This window comes from Meriones unguiculatus, chromosome 20, assembly GCF_030254825.1.
Source record: "Meriones unguiculatus strain TT.TT164.6M chromosome 20, Bangor_MerUng_6.1, whole genome shotgun sequence".
Taxonomy (NCBI): domain Eukaryota; kingdom Metazoa; phylum Chordata; class Mammalia; order Rodentia; family Muridae; genus Meriones; species Meriones unguiculatus.
The window spans coordinates 58780262-58805376 of record NC_083367.1 but is presented as its reverse complement, the minus strand read 5'-3'; the positions used below and the strand labels follow the sequence as shown (position 1 = coordinate 58805376).

Here is a 25115-nt window from a genome sequence, read left to right as displayed (position 1 = left end):
GAACAAGAGGCCCGTCACACTGGCTGGCTGGTGGGTCCTTGTCTAAGGAGATGACTGTGTGGTCGTAAAAGGGGTCTACCCAGAAGAGCAATGGCTTCCTGGAGTGCCAAGGAAGAAGACTGCCTTCTTCAAAACTGAACAGAAACTCTGGCACTCACTCTTGTCTCAGCCCACCTCCGCTGCCTGGCTCAGCAGTGGCGGCCTGTCTCCGCTAAGCCAGACTCGCCAGAAGTGGTGTGCACCTCAGTTACACCCCTGCCTCTGCTTTCTGCCCAGGTTCCCTGGCTCAGGCAGCAGTATCACTGACTCTTCAGCAAGAGTATTTGGGAGTCAAAGTCGGGTTCTGCCTCTACCGAGGACCCAGGCAGGGCTCCCGGAAGCCACATTTCTGACACAGAGGACAACAGCAGCTACTTTCGCCCACCTGATGTTGCATTTGCCCTTCCCTCCATCCTGCCCGTGGATCACCTCCCTAACAAGAAGGCCTGGCCTAAACTAAAGCTCTGACTTTGAGCAATCTTTCTTCAGTGAAATTGAAGTAAATGAGACACCATTAGAACGTATATAGCAGTGGTTATCTGAGAGTTCCCGAAAGCTTTGCTTACTGCAGCTGGGTTCTGATGTCACCAACCCAACTTCCGAGCTTGCCTGGCTTCTCCCACTGGGGGATGGCAGAAGGTATCTTTACATAAGTAAGAGAGGAAGCAAGAATAAAGAGAGGCCAAAGCACCCAGCACGCTCCACAGCAGGTCACATCCCAAAATAGGACCGTGCCGGGCCTCTGCAGGAAAATGGGCCAGATTGGCACAGAGCAGGGACAATTCTACACCGCCCAGGATGGGAGGGAAGACAGAGGCCTCAGTGAAGCTCCAGCCCCACAGTGACATCACCAAAGGACTTTGATGAAGTCATGTTCTCTTTCAAAAGCAAAAGCCATGCCCTATGGATTTCTGAAAAAGCTCTGTGTTCTCTCTCTCTCTCTCTCTCTCTTTCTCACACACACACACACACACACACACACACATACACACTCTCTCGCATTCACACTCAGTATGAAGTCAATGCAAAACATTACAAATAGGGCATTCCTGTGCCCCATGCAGAATTTAAAAGCAGTTCTGCTTTAAAACAAGTCTGTTCCTGGCATGGTAGTTGAACCCCTTTAATCCCAGAATTTAGTAATAGAAAGAGAGGTAAATACAGAGGCAGGAGGATTTCTGTGAGAGTTCGAGACAACTTGGTCTGCACAGTGAGTTCCAGGACAATGAGAGCTATACAATGAGCCTGCATTTCAAAACAAAACAAAACAAAACAACAAATAAAAAGACAAAAAAACAAGGCTGCAAATCTCCTTGGAAGAGAAGGCACCAAAGAAGACTGGCTTTTACTGAACACCTACCTCACAGATCCAGACAGAGGAGCTCCAAGAAATTAAAGAGGTGGAGACTGGAGGCAAATTCTCCTCCAACACAGATGTGTCCTACAAAAGTGTTCCCTGAAACTCCTGCATCCAGGACCCACTGAGCAGGCTGTGTCTGGGGTTACTCGGTCACCCAAAGAGACAGCCTCAGCACCCAGAACAGAGGAAGGTAGATTCACAGGACGATACAAGGTACTGTCTAGAGCTTCCGGACCAAGCACAGGAAGAAGCAGGCTAAGGATGCAATAGTGAGCATCCATACAGTTTTCTGAGGCAGGAGCCGATTGGTGGTTTCCTAAGAAGAAAACATGTCCACTCTATAGAACCAAAGGATTCCAAAAAATGGCAAAAGACAAATGTGCAACCTCCCGTCATTTGCAGTCTTAATGCGATCTACTGACAGCTTCATTCTAATACTTGCAAATTAGATACAGAATGTTCTGGGGGGGGGGTGTTCAAGCTGCAGCCTGTTTAAAATTTGTCCTCAAGGACCCATTTGCACACCCTCACTTTTCTTCAAGTTAGAGCTTAAGTTATAAAGGGAAACAAAAGTGAAGGCTCATGGATAGGACGAAGACCACTCATGCAATTAAAACAGACCAATAAGCCCAAGTCCTCCAGCAAATAAGTAGTTATGAGAGGAAACTTATATGCACGGGCCAAGCACAAGGAGTCCTGACCACTGTCCTGTCTACTTTCCGAGTGAGATAGGGCCATGTAGGTGTGCCCTGCACCAAGCCTGCCCCGCCAGAGGCTCCTCCACCACAGGGCCAGTCCCCTGGGTCTCCACAGAGCACACCACAGGAGGCCACACAGATGTCCCCAGGTTGGGTCTAAGCCAACAGGAGGCATGGAGAGCTGGGACAGGGCAGCGGCAGAGCCTGCTGGAGGGGCATAGTCTCCATAAATGGGGAAATGCCTACCATAGCCTCTCCAAATAGCTTGCCCTAAATGGAAGAAGTCTAGTGACAATTGCTTTTTATTTTTATTTTTTATTTTTTTTAGTTCTTTCTCTTTCTAAAAATTCTTCCTTTTTTTATTTTGAACACATTTTCCTTTCATTTCTTGCCAAGAAAGCAGAGTTGCTGGACCAGTCCAGCCTTTCCTGCTGTCAGTGTTTCCAGAGGCTTGGCTTCCTGCGCCCACAGAAACACCTTCCAGGCAATGTGGGGACCTCAGGCAGCCATGCCTGTCCCTTCCTGACCAGGCTCCCTCCACGTGGATGTCACCAACACTGACACGCCACCATGTAGGGAAGGGACCCTGGAAATGACAACAGCTATGCCCTCTGCCCCTCCTCTGCTCACTACCTCCCTTCTCTCACCAAGCTGAGTGAGCAAAGCAAGCAGCCCACACAGCTTGCTGTCCCCAAGCTCTGCACCCCAGGACCTGCTTGGTGGTGGCACACACACAGACACCTGCGACTTCAGCCAACCTTCCGCACCTTCTTACAGAGAGGTTGTCAGGCCCCAGCGCACCAGGTCTGACCAGGACCAAGCCAAGTTCATCAGCAGCGAATAGAAGGGATGAGGGAAAGGGAAGGGGAAGGGATAAGGGATGATAAGGAGCACTTCTGCCAGACTGGAGTCCAGACACAAAAAAGTCGGGAGAGTTTTGAGTCTCAGAAAAATCAGGCATGGTAAATTTTAAAAATATGAGAACACAAAGCAAAAAAGAAAACTCAAAAATAAATTAAAAAAAAAAAAAAGGACGGGTTTCCTGATGATGACGTTTTGACAAAAAGAAGAGAAGAGTTAAGTTAGATCTGTAAAGAGGTAAATTGAAGCAGCGTCTTAATGTCACTCACCAAGAGCAACTCCAAAAACAAAGGCACTCGCTGCAGTCTGTGGGAGCTCCTGGAAGACTCACAGTGCCCTGTGGAGAGAAGGGGCCAGATTCCCATGTCCAGGAAAAAAAAAAAAAAACAAAAAAACTGTAACTGGAGGTTTTAAAAACACTCTGCGCAAAGACAACACGCCTGAAGACACACAGGCTTCTGCCTCCAAGGTCAAGACCACCTGTGCAAGGCCCTAGGGGGAGTGCACCACCCACAGAAGTTCACAGGGGTTGTGGTAGGTTGACATTCAAAAAGGAAAAAAAAAAGGTTTCTCACAAAACCCAGTAACTAGGAAGGAAGCGGCGGCTAAAATAAAACCAATGGGTGGACTAGAAGGAAATAATATTAAGTGATAAGACAAAGAAAAATGTCAACATTACAAGCAGGACACAGGAAAATGAGTAGGGTTGTCATCCAAATGAGGGGGCTGGGCGGTGGGGGGAGGGGGGCGAGGGGAGGAAAGAATCCTACTTACTTAAGAGAAACAACCCTAACCTGAAGCCTGCGATAAGAGCAGGAGAGAGCAGGCACGAGGAAGCAGGCACGAGGAAGCAGACAACTAAAGCCTCCACATATGGCCCCAGCAGGGGCTGGCCATGTCCATCCCAGCCTGCAAGCTCTCTCAAGGTCTCATCTGGACGGCTAGCCTCTAGGGAGCGCTCAGCGGCTGCCACTCAGTGCAGCAATAGTGCAGTTCAGGGAGAGTGGCGGGCACAAGTGCCCTCTGCTCCGCCTCTGTGCATGTCCTCCAGCTGCTGTCACAGCACAATGGTTGACAACAAACGGGAGGACCCCATTCAGAGGTATCATTACGCTCCAGAACCACCTGAGTCTACATTTCACCCACTCTAGAAGCACTAACGCGCAAAGCCCACGGTCGCTCCCTGAACACTCACGGTTTCTTGCCAAACTCTGGTTTCTACCAGCTTAGCCTGACTGGGCAGCCACCCAAACATTTAAGCAATACTTGACACCTTAAACGCAAAGCTAAGGGCTCTCTCTCTGTCAGTCAGAAATGCAGGGAGGCAAAAGCACCTGCTTTGGTTTTTGGATCCGATCCGTATGTGACATAGAAAAGGACTTGAGGCATGTTGACATGCGTGTTGTTTTTCCTTTTTCCTTTCCTTCTTTTTTTAAATATTCATAGTCTGACATTTCAAGAAGACAGAAAGCAACTGAAGACACTTCAGGAGCTCAGACACAGAAGCATGACGTCAGGAAGACAGTAAGAAACAACAGAAATCAACCTCAGCAACCGCCAGCCACTCGGGGTTAGGCACACAGTAGCTCAGTACATTTCGCTTCTGCTCCAGTGTGGTTGCTAACGAGGTAATAAAACCAGAACAGAGAGAAACGCAGATTGAAGCCTCCCTCTGACTCTTAGTCCTCATCAATGCAAAACTCACTTCTCCCTTTTTGACACCCCACACTGACCAATAAGGCCAACTAAATTTCCTTGTGGAATTAGAAACAAATGGGTTTCTTCTGTTCTTTCGAACTCAAGTGTGCCCGAGAATGCGAGTGTGTGGACGCGGGTGCCCTGCCTGATTTATGTCTTCTTGTTGTTGTTTTATGTAGCAGTGCATTCAGTTTTACTGCCACAAAAGCTATTTAATGGGATCCTCCAAGAGGACATGCAGCCAGAGCTCCATCCGGCACTGTGTGTCCACTGCGGTACAGGTCACTCTGATGGCACAGACGGGCATCTGGAAGATGAAGTCCCAGGTGAACAATTTATTGGGTTACTGGATACATACATTTTTAATACTGATCAATACTGACAAATTGCCCTCTTCAAAGGCTGAGCCAATTAATACTCCCTCCAGGAAATTGTGAGAGGGTTTGCCTCCTCACCAACCACCAAGAGCGTGCAATAAAGTGTATTAACGTGTGCGGTGCTGGCAGGCGAACAAGGCACCCAGTGTCATTTCAAAGAGCATTTATCCTCACAGTGAGGAAGAACACTGTTTTGGGGAGGGGGGGTTGTCTTCAACGAGGCATTCATTTCTCCTCTTTTTCCAGACTGTCTGCTCACATCCCCAGGTCAGTTTTCCTTAACTTCTGATAGTGTCCCTTTGCTAGAGGGCAGGCAGTTGGCACTCTGCTTAGAAGGCAGCTCAAATTGGGAAGGGACTTGACCACTCCCTCAGGGCGGGTCCCTGTGCAGAACCACACTAAAGGGATTACTCCTGTCTTCATATTCAGTCAGTCCTTCCTTTGATTGCTGCTAGCATTTGAGTCACATTTAAATGTTCCCCCTAATCTAAAGCCAGAAAGGATTTCCTCATGGTGTTATCTATTTATCTATTTAATGACTTATTCTTTTTATGGTTTCCTTTTAATATTAAATATGACCTGTATTTGGAATTCAATCTGGGCATACAGTGTATAGGACGATCTCATTTTCTTCTGAGAAAATACCTGCATGTCCCCAGATCATCTCCTCGGCCATCTACCCTTTCTCCTCCCATGAGAGGTGGGGTGTGCATTAACACACTGAGTTCCTGCTTGTCTCTGGGTCTGCTGTGCTGGCTGATCTGTCTGTCTGGGGCCTACAGCATGCTGTTCTAATCACTGAGGTTTTACAACCAGCTCTTTAATCGGCCTTAAAAATTACATGACACGGTTAATCACAAGAAACAGGAGTACTGCCCTAAAAGACATGGTGACTGGCTAGACAAGAATGTTTTCATAAGCAAACTTGTAATGCTGGTCACAGAGAAAAATCCGAAAATATACGTGACCTTAGAACAGCACATAAAAGACACCATTACCACATCTGGGGAACCACAGCAAACACCTTCCGAGACACTGTTTGGCCTTTTGGAAACACCCGAAGTTATGACAAAGAAGCACAGAAGCCAGTGGGGTGTTGGCATCTGCAGGCCTGTCGCCGAGGAGGCTGAGGAGGACATCCCCTTGGATTCAAAGCCAGCCTAGACTACCAGGCCAGACCCTGCCTCCCTCTCCATTAAAAAAAAAAAAATCATATAAATTACGTCATATGCACTGCACTGCTGTGCACAGGGCTCCCCTCCTACCTGCCGGTCACCTCCTCCTTCCTTTCTTTCTCATCAGTGCTCTCCGTGCAGAACTTTTCCTCTCAAGGCGCTTGCCAACTCTAAAAAGTCCAAATCTGCTTGTATTTGATAAATAATTCATCATCTCCAAACACGTGGCATTGTTTCAGCACTCTCCATGCAACACTTTGTCTTGGCTATGCAGAAAATGTTTTCATCAAAGCAACAAAGGCTCTCACCAAAGCCCGGGGAAAGCAAGCTGAGGTTACCCAAATGTGGAACGCGCCTGTGGCTCCCTCCTTCCTTTGGACTCAGGCTGCCTGTTCCCCACTGACCTCACTGCGTGTCAAGTATTGTGTTCACAGTGACGCAAAAGCCTGAGCACTGGTGCCAAAGAGTGTATTTGGATTACATGAAAAAAAAAAAATAATGAATAAAATGAAGTTTTAAGTCATGCAGCAAAGCTCTGCAGCCACACTGCTTCACTGTTTCTTCCCTCCGAGGAAGAGCCAGCCCTGTTAAAGGGCCATTTTTCCTCAGATTCTCCTACTTAGACACCCTCCCTTCTTCCTTCAGGACACTGCTGGGGGGTGTCCTGGGAGAGTGGATAGAGTTTATGAATGAAGAGTTTGCCCTACCCCAGAGACAGATGAAACGCAGATCCAAAAGATGACAGTATGCACCAGGACATATGGAAGCACAGGCCAAAGGACCTGGACAGACCTGGGCAGGACAAGAGACTGAGACAGGCAGCTTTCAGCACAGAGAATGTCCCCTGAAGGAGAGAGGGCAATGGCAAAGTGTGGAGTTTCCCAGCTATTGACTCAGATGGTGCTTGAAACATACGGCAGGAAGTGAAAGCTGTGGTAGAAGACAGGACAGGCAGAGCAGCAGAAGCCCCTCACATACATCCTGAGGGATGCAAAGACCGCCCTGGGAAAGAACACCATGGAACATGCTGTCCCTCCAGTGCCCACTGTTTCTATGGTCACTCATGAACATGGGGCATCACTACCTTACATCTTGTCTGGGCTCCTCAAGATGGGAACCTGCATGAGAGGGAGGACCAGGTCTTCTACGACACTCTGACTGCTGTCATTGGGGCTGCCGTGGCTCACAGTCGGCCCTCGTGGGGCCACACTCAGTGAGTGCTTGTGTGTGGCATTATCTAACCACGCCAGGCTTGCCTGCCCACCCCTTCACGTGAGCTGCGGTGTCTTCCACAGTGAACGCTGTCCCTGATCCACCACTCTGCTCTACGTCCCGCTCTTTCCACACAGCCCCGCCACATGGCTCTCATCCTATGCTTCCTCAATCCTGGCTTCCTACAGCCACCTCTGGGTCTCTCTGGATGCTGCTCAAATCTTCTGGAATCTTTCTCTTCCTTGCTTCTGAAACTCCCTCCCCCCGCCCCCGAGTCTTTCCTCTTCCGAGAGAGACAACACTCAGGTGTCACTCTGTGGCTTGCCTCTTATTAGGAGTTTTCTGCGCTGCGCAAGATGCAGCCTTCCTGGTTCCGTATGATCTTGAAGCAAAACATTCCCTCTGGCCTGCTCTTCCACCCTCCTGCCCCCCAGCAGCCTGTCTGTCCTCCTAAGCTACTGCTCTATGCTCACAGCTTTCCTTCCAAAAGTCGCAGGTCACTCCCCCACACCCAGCTAATTGCTGGTTACTAAGCACCCCTCCCAAGCACCCAGGAGACCTTCCACGCCCCTGCCTTTCTCTTCATGGCTGCTTGCTTCTATTCTCCCTGTTCCCTGTAAGCTTTCTTGGGCTTTGCCCTCCTGCCTAGCTTGCTCCAAAGGACCAAAATGCTGGACAATTGGTGTAATGGGAAGTTGGTCCCTGATGAAACATTTCTCACCCTCGTATCATTCCCAATGTGAGGTGGCAACAACCATAACATGGTCCCCACAGTCCCCTCTACAGAAAACATTTCCCTTTGGGGCTCAGCCTCCTGCGTCACCACATTGCACCTCCCCCCCATCTTTCCTGCACAGAGTTCTTCCTTTCGCCCAATTTTTCAAACTCCTTTACTCCAGTCGACAAACATGCTCAAGCCTCTCTGGCATGAAGCCGCTGCTCTCCACCAGCAGCCTTAGCCTTACCCTAGCCTCACTCCACAGCTCTCCTAGTGACACGGGTCTTACTTGATCTCTGAGGCGCCTCTTTGAGTGCCGTGACGTTTCTTCCAACATCGCTTCCAGGTGCTTAGCTCGGTCCTTCTGATGCGTTCTTCCATTCTTCCCTGCTCCTGTAATGCCTGACCTCTGCCTGCTCTCATCCCCACTCCTCACTCTGGGATTCCTCTCTCCATCATCCCATCAGCTACCGCCTCAGGGCTAAGGGGATCGAAATCTTTATTTCTCACCCACTTTAGCCAGCATCCTGTGGGCTCGTCCTCTCACTGCTCAGTCTTCAGTGGGGAATGGACACTGCACCAGGACATCCTCCTGTAACCAAAGCCATCCACTCTTCTCAGAACTTCCAGATCCACACAAAGTATTCACCGACTGACTCCCTAATGGGGGCATCGAATGCCAGGCCTGTCTTTATTCTCCAGCCTTGGGGACGGGGAGAATGTGTCTATGTAAACTTTCGGCATCTACTGCACCTTGAGTGTCTCAACCACCCCACTGCCAAACTGCCCAAGCCTACCTGTGTATGGACACCTTCTCCTCTGGGACCCTTTCCCAGTAACCAGAAGCCCAGGCGTGCACTCTCTACTAATCTCCTGCAGCAACAGGTGTTCCATGCACTTAAGGCCGCCAAACACTTAGTCGGCCCTCAGCTACATCTCATTTCCACCTCAGTCCGCCTAATCCAATGACCTCTGCACATTCTTCCCTTCCCCAACAGCTCCAGGGTTCATTTCCCAAATGACACCCGGATGAGCGTCCAGGACATAAATCACAGAGCTCAGTGGCTCACAACCCTCCCCTGGCGCCAGGAGCCACGACTGGTTTTTCCAAATTTACATAGCCCTGTTCCAACTGACCTATGGGCTTCATCACATACCAGACATCTAGGCTGCAGCTCCCAGCTCCAGCAGAGCAGCCTCTACTCTGTGCTCCCAGCCCAGGGGCCATAGGCCCCGCAGCTCTTCTCTGGACTGCTTCCCACACCATGGCTTATCACCTGGTCCCACTACACCACCCAGAGCCTTCCAGAATGACCTTCCGAAGCCCTCTGTGAGAATCCTCTGCCTAGCTTTTTTGGTGTGTTTTGCTTTTTTGGTTTCCGGGTGGTAGCTGCCTAGACCACTAGAGAGCAGTAGAGAGCAGGTACCGCCCAAGCCAAGACACCTATGACCTATAAAGGTACACAGTCCTGACTGACTCCCATCCCAACCACACACACTCCAGCCTTCCAATCCAGGAACCGTGGTGTCCCACGTCTACAACCTATCCCTCCACCTTCCACCTCTCTGTGTCCTGTCCCGCACACAGTCTCTGGGCTCTGGCTCCCACTTTTTTCCCCTGCTTAGGAGTCTGCCACGGAGACCTAGCTTCTGCTCCACCTGCAGCATGGGAGGTCTTCTGGCTTTCCTTCACACCTGCCTCTGAATCAGAGGACTGTCCCTTACAAAGAGGCCTCATCACATGCAGGTGACTTTGTTCCCCCTTAGATGGCTGTGCTCCTGTCTATCACTTTTAGGGGCATCTTCTTTGCCCAGGAAATATTTCTCAGGCCTCTGCCAGGCAAACTTCTGCCCTGCTTCCTCAAGACTTGAGCCTGGCATCTTGTGAAACACCAAAAGGGTCTTATAACCTAGGGCCTGGCCTGACCCCCTTCTGAGTCTTCTCACAGCCCTACTGGGGACAGAGACGCAAACCTCACCCTCTCCTGGAGCTGCAGGTCCCATGAGGACTGACTGTTGTGTGGACTACCCTTGAATGCTGGCCCACTAGAGCTCAGTGTGAGCTCTGGGTACAAGCCACGAGAGCCCAGGGTGTATTGGGGTGCCATACCTTTTCCTCGTACGTGGCTCAGCTTTGTTGGCACCTTGAAAATTTCTACACAAGCAGATAAATATACCTTCCTTGCGGGACCAGCATTGTCTTATCTTCAGCACCAGAATAAAGATAAGGCCGTGCCCAGTCCTGTCCATCCTGCCTTCAAGAAAGTAAGCCAGTCAGCAGGAGTGATGGCAAGGGAGCAGAAGTAGATGCATGGGCCTGAGGAGTACTGGGTGCCCACTCTGCCCTTTGCCACAGCCATAGCTTTGATGCCCCTGAAAGTTCTCCTTCAGGCAGACTTGAAGAAAAGATCTCTCCCAATGCATGGGCTACTTTTAAAATGAGCAGGGTGGCAGCTGTCTTGGCTGGCACACTGTTCCCCATACAAGGTTAACGTGCCTGATAGTCAAAAATGCTCTTCTTTGTTTTAGGGCACAAACTGTTTTGTGTATGAAAATCCTTCTAAGAGCAATGTTTCAATTTGCGATAGGCGGCCTGTCTTCTCGTTTTCTGGTTCTTTTTTATTTAAGCTTTTAGGAGCTTCCTCTGTCCACATAGGTTTATCTAAAATTAAAAGTAAGATTGTGTGGGATTGCACATTAGTAACCTGAATGGAATAACACCACCCAGTTTAAATAGCTTTGCCCTTTAGCCTGCTGACCCAGCCAAGAACCAGCTCAGCCCCTCCACGGATAGCCGATGACGCTCACTGCCCACACCCCACCTGGCAAGAATTCACAGCATGCTATTCGGGTCACCTTTCAGGGCACCCATGTCAGTAGGCCAGGTCTTTGGGGAGCAGAATGTCATCTCCATGTGTGGAGGGCCACACAGTTATGCTGTAGACCATGTGGGTCCTCAGCAACAAGCTGGGGTGCCAGCCATGCGGGGCCTGACTCTGATTTTCCTCTGTGGCATCCACTTCACAGAACCGATAGGAATGCCCTAACTGTGAAGTCTGGTGCTGTCTGGAGTACTGAGTGAATCTGCTCTTTCAGGAATCATATTTATCTCAGTGTTCCCTAGCATCAGCCACGCAGTCCTCACACCCCAGGAGACAGTTTAAGAGTAGCCAGTGACAGACTCCTAAAATGTACACTTGCTATTTGGAGTATTTGAGAAACACAGTAATTTAAACTGGGAAGCCATTTGCACTCGGTATTCACAGACCTTCCCGGGCTTATTTCCTTTGCTTATTTCCTCCCTGCCTCCCCCCTCCCCACACAAACACACACACACACAACCCTCATTTTCCTTTGCATGGAGCTCTTTCTGTCCTTCACAATAAACTGGTAAAATGTAGCACACAAAGAGACATTTGAGGGGAGGAGTTATTTGTGGCTCCAGGTTGTCATCCCTAGAGCTGTATTCTCCACAAGTATGTCTCCCCCAGCCATGCCACTTTGTAGCCACAATACTGACGAAGTAGACAGCCTGTATTTGTTACAGGAAGCTGACTGTAATCCCTATTGGCCTGTCAGTGAGACTCCCCCCAATGCAAAATGAACTTCGAAGATGCTCCGGGACAATTGTTGTCTCTCCATGGGCAAGAATTTCCTACTCAATCAACTCTCCCAGCAGTAAAAGGAGAAGCAGAGGTCTAGAGGCCAGCAGAGGACAGGAAATGACGTAAATGGTTCAGACAGACAAACAGCATCAGGCAGGAAGACCACTGACCATTTGTAGCACCGAGCATCAACACTGAGGCAACTCCTGCCTGGGAGGCTCCTCCTCAGCTTGGCCTACTAACCCACAACAGATCTGTGGCTTGTACATGCTTGGTGAGAGGATCTGGGTAGGGCAGGAGCTGGTACATGGCATTGGTTTCAGGTAAGCGCCTGCTGGATGCATGATCAGGTGAACCCGAATGCAGAACAAAACAAAACAGGAAGAGAATGGGGCCACTGTACCTTCTACACAGGGTTTGCTTTCTAACAAGAGAACTGCAGTGTGCCTTGCTCTAAGAAGCAGCTGGGCTCAGCAGCCTGTACATGACAATTTGTTTGGCTGACAAAGAGATCAAAGTGAAAGAAAACACAGATATAAACTCCACTGGGGCATCTGAATACCTTCGTGTATTTTCACACCCTTAGAAAATACATAAGCTCTTTTCAAAAGGCTCATTTTTTATTTTATTTTATTTTATTTTCAGAAAACTGCCAAGTTTCAGATCCTTCACACTTGAGACCCAGGTGGCTTGTCCTCTGGCCCCAGACAAAAACATAAGGCCTAAAAGGAGTGGCGGGGGGAGGGGATAGACAGCACCCTTCCCTCAGGCATCCGGCTCCTCTCCTATTTGTGAGTCAGGGGTTTATGAGAACAGACTGTCTTCAAGTACCCTAGTACTTACTCTTCTAGTGGTATCCTAAACAAAGCTCCAGGAGCCATGTGATTCTATCCATACTCAACCTGGTACCTTGAAGAAAGGATCTCCCCCACTGCATGGGCTACTTTTCAAATGAGCAGGGTGGTGACAGCTGTCTTGGTTGGCACACTGTTCCCAACCTGGTACCTTGTTCCTGGGAACTGGAACAAGGACGCCAAAGCAGGGCTAGCTTCTCCCGGTTGTAACCATGCAGAGCACATCCCTGGAAAGACGCTACCTTCCCTCCCCCTTCACCAGTGTAGGGTGTACTTTATTACCCAAGATAACTCAGCTATCTCCCTGGAACCGTTCATCTTTATTCAGAACCATAATTTCTACCTCAACGCCAGCCCCACCCCCAGACAAAGACAGCATTTACAGATCCACGAAAACACAAACCCTCCAAAGAAGTGTGATCCGGCCAAATCTCCCTCACTAGTGCAGCATTTGACACTGTCAAGTACAGTGGCCTGCAAGCGTGCGCTTGAACATGCCCAAGCACACACAAGCATGCATTAGTTGCCGAAAGAGAAAAGATATTTATTTTGTAAAGGAGAAAATAAAATAAAATCTACCCAGAGGATACCCAGTCAGTCATAGGCCCCAGATTTATTCCAACAGCCACAAGAGAGTCTATGGGCTCCACCTCCTCCCAGCACCTTCAACCCAGGGCCGGCAGATCCATGGAGTCCCTTTCGGAAAGTGGGATCTCCACTGACCACAGTCTAAGACAGGAGCACAGGCTTGTACCTGGATGCTCAATGTTCAGTACCGGCAGGTCACGAACACCCAGCGAGGGGAAGCACATACCTGGGGGAAGCCTCCGAACTGAGGTCAGCTGGGAGCACGGAGGAGTCCACACCCTTCAAGGCAATCAAGTCAACTGGCAGGGCTAAGCAGAGATGTGCTGAACACTGCCTGTAGACTTGTGAGTGGCCACTGGGCCAGGTGGCTACCATGGACTAGCCCGGAGCCAGGGAGGCAGGACTGCAGGAGTCAACCCAGTCCTGAATAGAATACTATCACCCTTCCTGGTGGCTGTACCCTCAGGGGCTCCTGGACATGCTTCTAGACCAGCTCTGGTCCTGAGGAGTGTCCCAGCCAGGCACCCCAGAGCCGAGGTTCACCCTGGTTAAGGAGTGAGTGGTACTTGGGAGCAGTAGCAAGAAAGCTAATTTGCAACCTGGCAGAAGAGTCTGCCCCGGGGAAAGCAAAGCAAAAGCGCGGCTTTCCAGAGAGAATGCAGACAAAGGCTCCGAGCGCACGCGGTAGACGGTGCCACCAAATCCACGCTCAGGGCGGAGGGGATGCCTGAGCCTCCCGATTTCCCATGGATGTGCCCTCTCGGAACACAGACTCTCCCACCAGTCCAGTCTGGCCCCCTCCCTCCACAGTGTCCCATCCTCACCCTGCTGGCTCTCCATCAACAGCAGCAGCGACTCCCTCCTCTGCGCATCTGAAGCCTCCTTCCTAAACATCACCCGCCTCGCCTCCTTCCTTCCAGGGGAGCTGCCTTGACTTCTCTGCTCAGTCTGGTTACCCCTCCCCCATGACACGCCTTCTGTCGCCCTTGCCCCAGAAGGCTTTCAGCCCCACACCCAGGAGTGGTGAGACAGAATGGTCATGCTACTGTCGACCTGTAAGGTCCGAGGAGCCAGAGGTGCCTTTTTCTTCCTTGCTAACGCCCCATTGTTCCTCAGCTTTCTCTACCCACCCAAGCACCAACTACCTAGAATCTGTGTGAGGTGGGCTGAGGAGGGGGGTGCGTCCTCTTCAAGAAGGTGGGTGCACCCAGTTCCACACAACCGGTCCACGCGCCAGAACACGGTCACTGGCAGGCGCGGGGCACAGCCTTCCCTCCTCACATTTGGAAGCCTCAGGTTCCCAGCTTTGCTGGTCCCCATCACAGCCGCAGAAATCCAGCGGGCTGGACCCCCGGGACCCCCAGGGGAAGGACGCATGCATACATACTCCAGTTAAGTGACCACAGGCTGGAGAGAAATGTGGAGTGATCGATGACAAAGTTGATGGTATAAATAATGGGCCGGGCCAGTGTGGCCAGGGACAGCTCTAGAGAAGCAGGTTAGTTTCTAAACATCCAGCTCCGACACCCTCCTGTTCACCCTTTCTCTGCTCTCATGCGGGGCTAGGGAAAACAGTGTCCCTAAGCTGGCGGGTGGTCCCGAACCCCCTGAGGTGCCACCAGCTTCCTGGGGCCTACTGGCCAATATCGGTCGGGTACAGATGCACCTTGCCGACCACCCAAAACAACAGTAGCTCCCTCCCCACCCCGCGATCCAAGTCCCCGACTGGTCCCCGCCAGGAGAGAAAACTGCCCCAGCGGCAGGGAACGTGGGGCCGGGCCACTTACTGGGGCTGAGGAAACACTCGGTCAGCCTTCGGAAGCAACTCGCATTGTTAGAAGGTCCATCTTCCATGTCGGAGCCGAAGAGCAGCGGCCAAGCGGTGGCGAGGGGAAAGGCGGCGCCTCGGGGTGGCCACGGAGTTCGGCCACCGGCTGCAGAGCCGGGGCTGAGGCTAGGGCAGCCCCCGCCGGCGCCCGGAAAGCCCGGGGAGTCCGCGCGGCGCGCGCCCGGGTGGAGGGGAAGCCTCGGCGGCGGAGGTGGCCGGGGCCCGGTGCGGGCTGGGAGCAGCAAGCCTTGGATCGCAGGCGAGAGGAAGAGCCGCCGCCCGCCGCCGCCGCCGCTGCCACCGCCGCTGCGGTGACTACTGCCTGGGGGGACGCTCAAGGGAGCTGCCTCTTGTCCTCCTCCTCCGCCGCCGCCAGCATCGCCGCCGCCTCCTCCTCCAGCCGCCACTGCGCCCTCCCTTCTCGGGAGACGCACGGGGAGGTGGAAGGCAGATGAGGAGGGGATGAGGGGGGGAGGGGGCAGGGGGGGCGGGGGCCAGAAGTACCAGGAAGATGAAAAGGAGGAGGAGGGGATAGAGGAGGAGAAGGCGAGCGCCGAGGGAGCACGGGCAGCCACCCAGCCGCAGCCACCGGCTCTGAGAACGGAGAGGGCGCTGGGGCCCCCAGCGGGGCTGGCGTGGCCTGCGGGAGACAGGGACCGGGACAGGGGCGGGGGCGCCATAAGCTCCTCCCGGCCGCAGCCAGCCAGCTCCCGGGCCAGGCTCAGGCCCACTGCACTCCGCCCGCCGGCCGAGCCTTGCCGGGGTTCCAGGCGGACTTGGCCTGGGCCGGACTCGTCCCTAGCCTCTGGCGGCGAGGCCTGGGGGCGGGGAGAAAGCCGCTCCTCCGGGCTGGCCATGGCCCTCCTCCCCAGCCTCCGAGGGGGCAGGCGGGAGGGCGCGGTGGCCGGCACTCTGCGGGCTCCGCCCCCGCAGCCCCGGCCCTCCCCTCCCCGCCCAGGCTCTAGTCCGGTCCACCTCTCGGGTCTCGGGGGGCCTCTCCCGGCCGGGGGATTCACATGGTGTTCCCTTTGGGATTCAAGAGGACCCAAGGCGGGGTGGGGCGCGAGTCCGGAGTCGCCTCGGCTCGGTGCGGGCTGGTGCGCAAGATCGGGCGTCCTCCCCGGTCGGTCGGGAGAGGGGCTGCGGGGACGTTGCCCGCGGGCGTGGCGTGGTGTGTGCGCGCGCTCTGGCGCCTGAGCCGCGGCGACTGCTCCTAGAGCGGTGGAGGAAAGCGCCGCAGTGCCGCTGCCCGTGGAGGCGGCGGTGGCGGCGGCAGAAGACGCCCACTGGCGGAGCAGGCGCTCCCAGCGCCGCCACCGCCTGCGCCCACGTTGCGCGTCCACTGGGACTTATCCCCGCCGCGTCAGGCCCCAGCCCCCCCCCCCTCGGGCACTTGGAGCTTTTGTATGCCCCTAGCTGGCCAGTGTCTGTGGAGGTGGCACCTCTGGGTCCGGGGTTCCAGATTCTAAACCCACAGCCTGGCAGCTGTTCCAGTTGTGTGGAGAGCCATATCCGCCTGCGGGTGACCTGAGCCAGGGAGTCCTCCCTCTAGCTGACCAGCAACAGCTACGGAACAGGGTTCAACCAGAGCTCTGGAGGGGGGATTCAAATTCGGACACTTGGCGAGAGTTTAACATCGACGCAGAGTTCCCATTAGAATGTCTCAAAAGGAGGTTCACTCCGGGACTGCCTTTCCTCTACCCACTTTTGAACGAACTTCGTGTGCACCAGCCCGCTTTGTCCCAGTGGGTCTAAAAGACAGAACAGACTAGGGCTCAGACACAGAACGTGACAGTTCTTGCAGTAAAACCCAGAGGAAACCCTGAGGAAGCTAGCTGCTTCCTTGAGCCCCTCTCCCTGAAGGAAGAGCCTGCAATCCAGACTGCTGCTCTAGAAGGAAAACTGTGGCGCAGCGGGCGCGCTCCGAGCAAAGAACTTAAAGTTGTTGGAGAAGCGGGCTAGCCAAGGAGCGCAGGTGTTCCGGCAGGCTCTCCTCGGGGGGTCACCTCTGAGCAGTCTGGTTGAGGGTAGGACCATCAATGACATCTTCCCCGGAATAGAGTGAGGGTGCCACAGCCCAGCTCCAAGCTTTTGCTGCCAAGCAGCGGCTTGGCTGGCCCTGGGCTGGGACTCACTGCATGTGACCTGGACTTGCCAGGGACCATTTCTTTTCACCAGACGCTTCTTTATTAATTATTATTATCATTATTATTCAGATGTTTTTCATGCTTTTGGTTCGGAGGGAATCCCACATTCTTCTGCAATGGACTCCTTTCTCCAGTCTCCCGACTCCAAACTCCTAAGAGTGAAATAGGAACAGTCACAGTTGTATCAAATTGAACAGGTGGCATTCCGGGGACCTGGTGCTTGGGGTGGGGGATGGGCTCTCCCCCATAAAGTTGCCTGGCGTTGTGATAATTCTGGGACAGAGTGTAGCCTGTCCCTGGAGCCAGCCAGTCCACCTTACCTCTGGATCCTTGCATTCGCAAAACAAGAAAATGGAACTATATGATTCTTACCTTGGAGACCAGGTGTGCAAAGACATGTGCTTTTTCATGCCCCAATCCTTGACCCCAGTGATGAAGGAGAAAAAAAAATAGACGGGAGCGGAGCCACCAGGTCTCCATCTGCAGCCTGCGGGCATGCGTCTTCGGCAGCCGCAGAGCTCACTTGGCTAAGAACTGCGCTGTTGGTGCGGGGGTTCGCGGGTGCAAGCAGTTAGGCAAAGAGGTTTCTCCTTGAAGAGTTAACCGTTCATTCTTTACAGGGCGAATGTTTTCCCCTGACGTTTAAGGCTTATCGGTGGTAGGTTTTTGAGTTATTCAAACGATTTTCCAGGTGCTCTGAAATTTACTTCTGGATGGATAGAAGCCACCTCGAAGGCGCAGGGGGCGGGTGAAAAGCATGAAATATTTGTGCTGTTGGTCTTCGTTAGTTTGTTACAGAAACAATCTCGTTAACCCTTCTCCCGACTCAAGCTTCTTCCTGTTTCCCATCATTTTCCTCCATTTCTTGCCGGAAGGGATGCGTATCCTGGACGAATTACAAAGTCACAAAGTGTAACGACGAAAAAGGAGCGCTTGGAAGAGGAGCGAAAAAGCAATTACATTTTGATAGCCACCCCCTCCTCCCTTAACCCTGGTGTCCACGGTTGTTCTTTTCAGTCTTCTAGGGGAATCTGGCCGGTTTGAATTCTGAACACAGATCTAAAGGATCACAAGTCTCTGGGGTGTGGTAGCTCCCCTTCCCCTTGCATTTCTCTGCGGATACACCAGGAAACGGAGAAGACGGGATCCCTGAAGGTTGCCGCTGCGAACTCCTTGTGAATGAATAGGTCACCGAGCCCCCAGGATTGTTGTCCTAAACTTGGCGGTGCAGTTACTGTTGGAGTGACATCTGAGTGTCGCTGCTCCATTGACCTGCAGCTCTGGGTGTTAGGGTACCAGCGAAGGTAACCAGATACCCGAAGTGTCTCAACTCTCCTCACCTCAGGTGAAGAAGCACCAGCACAACTTGGCAGGGATTGAAAACTAAAAGGATAAACTAGAAGACAGCAGTTAGCACAAGCAGAGGTCAGAGTTGTGACGACCATACCACCACACTTCAAAATGATGGAGAATGCTTTCAAGGAAGTCTTAGTGAGCACTCACCCAGACAGCGGGTTAAGGTTAAATGCTGACCTTCCCCCCTACTCTCCCACAGACTGCTATTTTGAAACCACATGGATTCTAGATTGGTTTTAGTGTTTTACACCTAAAAATTCACCCATACAGCAGCTAGGAACTGTATCATATGCTTTAATAATACATGGTTCAAGGCAGAGCCCACGAACCATGGAAATAATTATTTTCTTCAAAAATGTGTTTTATTTTTTATCCCCTAAAGCGAATAGCCAACATGGTTAATATTTGACAAACTTTTTGAAAGACCTATGGGTCTGTGTTTTTTAATGCATCTTGTATAGAAATTCATGAAATTTGATATAAAATTTTAGGTTTTGTATCATTTTCTGGGGAGGCAAACTGTTTTTCTCTTTTCAAATGCTAACAACCTTACTTTATTAACATATAAAAATCAAGGTTAATTAAATGCTCAGCTGACCTATTTAAACCAGCAAGGTCTACAGGTTTTCTTACAGCCCCTCTCTCTTTACCTTGATTTAAAAAAAAAAAAAAAAAAAACCTTTGGAACTTATTCTCAACACAGAGCCAAACTTCCACAAGCTGGTGGCTCAGATCACTTAGCCCCTGGTTACCAGCCTATGTTATTTACACATTCTGTGTTCTAATGAGATAATTCACCCATTGTCTAGTGTGGTAAATGTGGGCTTCATCTTCCAGGCAGCAACCCAGATCCCCTAAGCCCACAAGTCCTTTCAGAGTTGGCTGTAACTATGCCTTACCAGGAAGCTTCCTTCAATTTCTCTCACCCTCAGCTCACCATAGTTTTGTGTCTAGATACTGGAATTTCTTTCCAGCCCATCTCAAGAAAAGTTACTGCCTGTAACTTCTACTGACAATTCCATTTTAAAGAGCCCGACCCCAGGGGACCTGCTATCCCATTAACATCTAACAGAAGACACACAGGCAGACACTGCTTTCCCTGTCACCTGCTAAAAGATGACAACTTTTTATTATTGGTGATGTTCGTAAACTTTGCCTGAAGTGAGAGTTGTACCCTTATACATAATGCTATCATAGTCAACCCTAAAGGGAAAAGGATGGGACATTATAATTCTAGCAAGAAAAATATTATTGAAGTCAATACTGGGATGAAGAGGTCTTGAGAAAAAAAAAAAAAAGACCTGATAAAAATAACTTCTTTACTTACTGTTTAAATTCCTATCTCACCAATCAAATTACATTACAAATTCAAGCATTTATATTTAAACAAGCTTTAATTTTGTTATTTTATGTGATTAGACAAATATCCAGGATAGCTCGTATTATTCTTTACTTAGTATATATCAGAATGCTGTCTATTGTTTTGATTTTGATTTGTTACAATACAAACATAACATATAAATGTCTAGGGTTCATTCCTTCCAAGGGGAGGGTTGCGTGTATCTCTTGCCCAAGCAGAAATCTTTAGCAGTCAAAACTGTAATGTTTAATTCCCTGGTGACAATTAAGCTCTGCACAATTGCTGTGAGTACTGAGTCCCAGGTGTACGGGTGCTAGTGAGCGCTGCTAAGGTTTTATAGTAATGGATGCCTTGTTCTTGGGAGAGCCATGGAGACTGTTAACAGCGTTCAAATATGACACTGGTGTGCAACCACGCAGAACCAAGTTTCAAAGTTTTCCCTTTAAACGGTATCAATTCCTGTAGAAACCCATGGCACGTACACGCTACTAAACTGTCTCTCAGTGCTCAAGGCCACTAAGAAGTTGGAACACAGCCAGGAACTCTGTTTAAATAATCAACACTGTCACCAAACTTTGGCTAGTAAGATACAATTATTTCATTGAAAAGCAAAGAGAACATTGTGTCTCAAAAATCTCCAAAAGAAATGGAAAATAATTCTTCCCAAGAACTAAGCACTAGTTCCCCACACTACAGTAGGAAGTCAGCATCGGAGACATTAGGAAAACACAGTACATCCTGTGTGGACTTTCCTAAACTTTGGGTTCTAATATGAATATACAGGTGCTAGAGATGGAAGGTGCCCAGCTGCCTCTGAATCCATCCCTCCATGTTCATGGCTCAGAGCCCTACACAAGATGTCATGTGATGTGTGTTCTTTCACCTGCTGCTTGGAAATTGTGCAAATATTTTTATTTTTATTCAATTTTTAAAGTAAAATTTCTTTCTTTCTTTCTTTCTTTCTTTCTTCCTTCCTTCCTTCCTTCCTTTCTTTCTTTCTTTCTTTCTTATGCATCACAGAAGCATGGGCTCACTGAGGGTCTGGTCTGTGTACCATGTCATGTGTTTAGAGGTCAGGGAACAACTTCCTAGGTGTTTGGGTTTTTTTGTTTTGTTTTGTTTTGTTTTGTTTTGTTTTGTTTTGTTTGACTTTGTGGGTGTCAGGGATTAAAATCAGGTCACTATGGTGGCAAGAACCTTTATTGGCTGAGTCATCTTATTGGCTCATATTTTCACTTTTAATTGTCAATCTTCTATTCTAAACCTCAACTAGAATATTTGGGATCTGAGGCCTTTATAAGAAAAAAGAAACACTGTTGGGGTTGATAGCCTCAAAAACTGTCCGAATGGTTTCTTCATCCAGGAATTGATTTCTTTTTTGTTCTTCTCAAAAGCAGGCAAGGCGTGGCTCAGGGCATAGGTAGGCATGCCAATCATGGGTGAATATGCCAATTCTTGTCTCATTTGGACCAGAATTAGATGGGCATTCAAGGGTGTGAGGCTGCAGCAGAGTTTGCGTGGATGGTTCTGGTGTCAGGCCTGGCTTAGGACGATGGCAGGAGAAAGCAAGAAGAAAGCTTTTGTATCTGAGTTTCTCTCATTAAAAGTGTCAGAAAGATAAAGGGGCAAGAAAGAGGGAGAGAGTACTTAGCAGGGTAACAGAAGATGGCTGCGTTAGAACAGTTTCCAGACTAGTCTTTCAGGCATCTGGATGTTAATTTTCAAGACCTTTAACTCAACCACAGAGTACTCAACTGTGCGGCCCCACATGGAATTGAGTAACTGAATGTGTGGCTTCAAAAAAACAAAAACAAAAAAAAAAACATTGACAGCAGTAAGATGCTTCTGCACACTAAACCACCAAACACTGATTCAAAATCGACTACATAATGAGTCCTAGGTGTTCCTGCCAACACTCACTGTGATGCCTCTGCTGCCCCACCGTATCCTTCATGCTGGACACACACCGTGAGTTCTTTGCACTGAGTATGCCAACATGCTGTGGCATGCCAACAAAGCCTGCTGGAAACGACTTAACGGGGCTTGTAGATTCATACATGGTACAAATCGCAGCGTCTTCATTCTGCATCACGATTTCTGCTCTTGCAGAAGCACAGTGGTTTCATCATGGAAATGCAGACCTTTAGTACTTGGCTATGCCTTCTTCAGCGAGAGTATCAAGTAGTCTGGCTTGGCAGTGGATCCTGTTTGGGGGCTGGATTTTTAACGTTGCTGACTTGAGTTTTGACAAAAATTCTGATATGAATTTTGGCTTGGGAGTAGGTCAGAATTTCCAACAGTTATTGATTTGCCCTAAAATATACTTTCTGCTATTTTGGTCAATATTCTGATAAGATGTGGCATTCACAGCATTGACCAAAAATATTCTGATCAAGTCTGAAAGCCATTGAACTATGTCCTGCAATGCCAAATACTAAAAGCTAAGATTTTTAAGATTATTTATGTAAAAATAAGCTTGTCCATCTCATTAGCATGTAAATTTGTTTTAGGTCTTAGTAATTGGTAAATTTATATGTATACCAAAGAATTATTTTAAAATAATTTAAAGTTGTTTTTCAGTAAGTATTTGATTTGTCCTAATTTATGCACCAGTTTACCATGGGTCACATGAACAGTTCTCTGGAGTGGGTAAGAGAGGGAAACGGGAGAATGCCAGTTTTGATCGAAATACATAATACATGTGTATAATTTTTTCAGTGAATAAAGAAAAATCATTTGAAATTTTCCTGGGGGAAAACGGGTCACAGTGATTTAAGTTTAAGAAGCTGGAGTCTAAGTGGCGTGTATATAAACCGCCCATCACCATCCACAGGGCCGACGCCGATGGCGAAGAATAGGCACACTTTCAGACATTAAGACCTTCAAAATGATTTCCTGTAACAAAAATCACCAGCCCACAAACCCCCAAAAGATCATTCAGACTTTGTTCTCTATACGATAGAGAACCGAAGAGAACTGCTGACTCGGGCCTGCAGGTAGACGAAGCAGTAGCGAGACTGGGCAATGCCCCTTCCATGAGCCCCCAGTTCCGAACTGGAGTTCATGACTCTTTTTCTCCCTTTGGTCTCCTCTTGTGCTATAGCCATGAGCAATGAGAATGGAGTGTGCTCCCTCACTCAGGAACCGGTTTCCATGCTCATAATGCTCCTGATAATGGAAGATGGATGCCCGCAGTCATCTGATACAGCAAATGACTACAGGAGGCCAGCCAAGGACATCTCCTGAATTTCAATGGCCGGCTCTTCACAAACTCCAGTCCCCCATTGTGAATGACCAGACCTTTCTGCCCAAGTCTTAAGCTTCTAGACTATTCCTATGTGTTTAAAATGATCCGAATTGAGGACGCTTATCTCCTTAACCAGGCACGGCTGCTGTCAAGTTTTTAAAACTGTTTATATGTAGAAATATACAAATACATATCTGAATACGTGTCATACTTGAAAAAAATGCAGTAAAATGCCAGGTGTCACTGGAAATATCCATAATAAATCCTAATTTTGTGCTGTCAAGTTTTTAAAACTGTTTATATGTAGAAATATACAAATACATATCTGAATACGTGTCATACTTGAAAAAAATGTAGTAAAATGCCAGGTGTCACTGGAAATATCCATAATAAATCCTAATTTTGTGCTTGTGTTTAGCATTTCCAATGCCATAACCTGAGAAGCTCAAGGGTGAAGGTCACTGCAGTGGCAAACAAGGCTAATTCTGTCATCCTAGAAGGATATGCCAAAACTAAGAATGCATTGAGGCATTTGCTGGCTTTGTTTCCCATGTCATGTTTGTCACTTTTAAAGGCTCCATCAGGCCAAAGCCCAAGGTTGGAATTTGTGGTCCAGATTTATAGGGAAGGATGTCTTAGATGCCTTTGTGCAAGCTGTCCACTTGGCAGGAAACGGAAAGTAGCCCTGTCCCACAGTGCTGGGTAAGCTGGAGAGAATGCTCCAGATGAGCAAACATCTCCTACATTCTGGGTGGACTCTGCAGCCTCGCCATCCCAAAGTACCTGCCTTCTTCACTGGGTCTCCTTTTGTTCCACTGCACATAACAGACATAAGCATATATGCTTCTTAATCTGAGTCACCAAAAATGCACTTCAGCAAAACACAGGAAGCACAGGAGTGGCTTGCTTGGAGACAATTCTATCATAGTTACCAATTAGCCGTGGCTGCTTTTCCATCCGTAATGCAAAGGCTTTACCCAGGGCACTGAGCAACAAGGGAGACATGTCACCTCAAATGACACCTCTAGGCAGTCTTTGCAAAGGCTGAGGCTGCCATGAGCATCCAGAATGATCCCCGTACTTTGCAGGGGGGGGGATAGAAAGCAGTAATTAAGACCAAGCAAAAACTATTGTGATTGTTACTTGATTCTCTTACATGATTGACTTTTGACACAATCACCTTAATCTGAATCTGAATATTTCCTATAAATACTTTCCTTTTTTGTTTTTAGAAGCAGGCCACTGTTTATTGGAGAGCTCTTCAGTTTGCTGAGGAAAGAGGGTGCTAGAGGTGTCTGGGGTCTTAGGATATCCCATAATTTCCCTGAAGATTAGAATGCTTTGCTTATGTTTCCCTCTGGCTATGAAACGTCTCTGTTCACCACTCTTTACATCTTCCATTGAAGGTTTGGAGTCTAACAAACCAACCTTAATACATCAGCTGTCCAGGGTTGTCTGTTGTAGACCCATCTTTTAGATCATAAAGGGATGCTAAAAAACCGATTTCATAGGTTTTCAATGCATCCATGTCAAGAAACCTTTTTTCTTTTCTTGGCCAGAAGTTCACTATTTTAAATAAACAACATTTTTTTTATTATGGTAAAATACATATTAGCAGAAAATGTGTGGTTATAACTCCTCTTTATGTATATGTCACATACAACACGGTGGCGTTAAGCACATTTATCTCCCAACATGCTTCTCATTCCCAAGCTCTACACTACGAAACACTACCCACACCCCAAGTCCAGAGGCATCATTAACTCCCACACTGGTGGCCAGGTGCCTTGTGGGGCAGGGGTGTCCAACAGCGGTAGGAAATAAAGACAGCCTGGACACACAACGGAACGTGTTTTCCTGGAGGAACTTAATGTGATCATCTCTGCAGAGGTAAGAGCGAATGTGTGCCTGTCGCTTCAGAACAGGCAAGCCCAGAATGTGTGCGGGGGGCGGGGGGGAGAGTAAGAAAACTCAGCGTCAAGGAGCAGGCTC

At 49.3% G+C, this 25115-nt stretch overlaps 1 protein-coding gene across 6 annotated transcripts in view; it reads right to left on the bottom strand.

Moving 5' to 3' along the window:
- The window catches only part of Pde10a (phosphodiesterase 10A), a 413930-nt gene that overhangs the window by 161573 nt on the left and 227242 nt on the right, over positions 1–25115 (bottom strand). The window contains exon 1 of one of the 6 annotated variants that reach the window (XM_060373554.1): positions 14973–16245. The exons of 4 other annotated variants lie outside the window; for them this stretch is intronic. In XM_060373554.1, coding sequence (XP_060229537.1) covers positions 14973–15870 — 898 coding nt within the window. In that variant the 5' untranslated portion in view covers positions 15871–16245. Of the gene's footprint in view, positions 1–14009; positions 14095–14972; positions 16246–25115 lie in introns of those variants that run through there. One more of the 6 variants, XM_060373557.1, reaches the window with a different exon arrangement.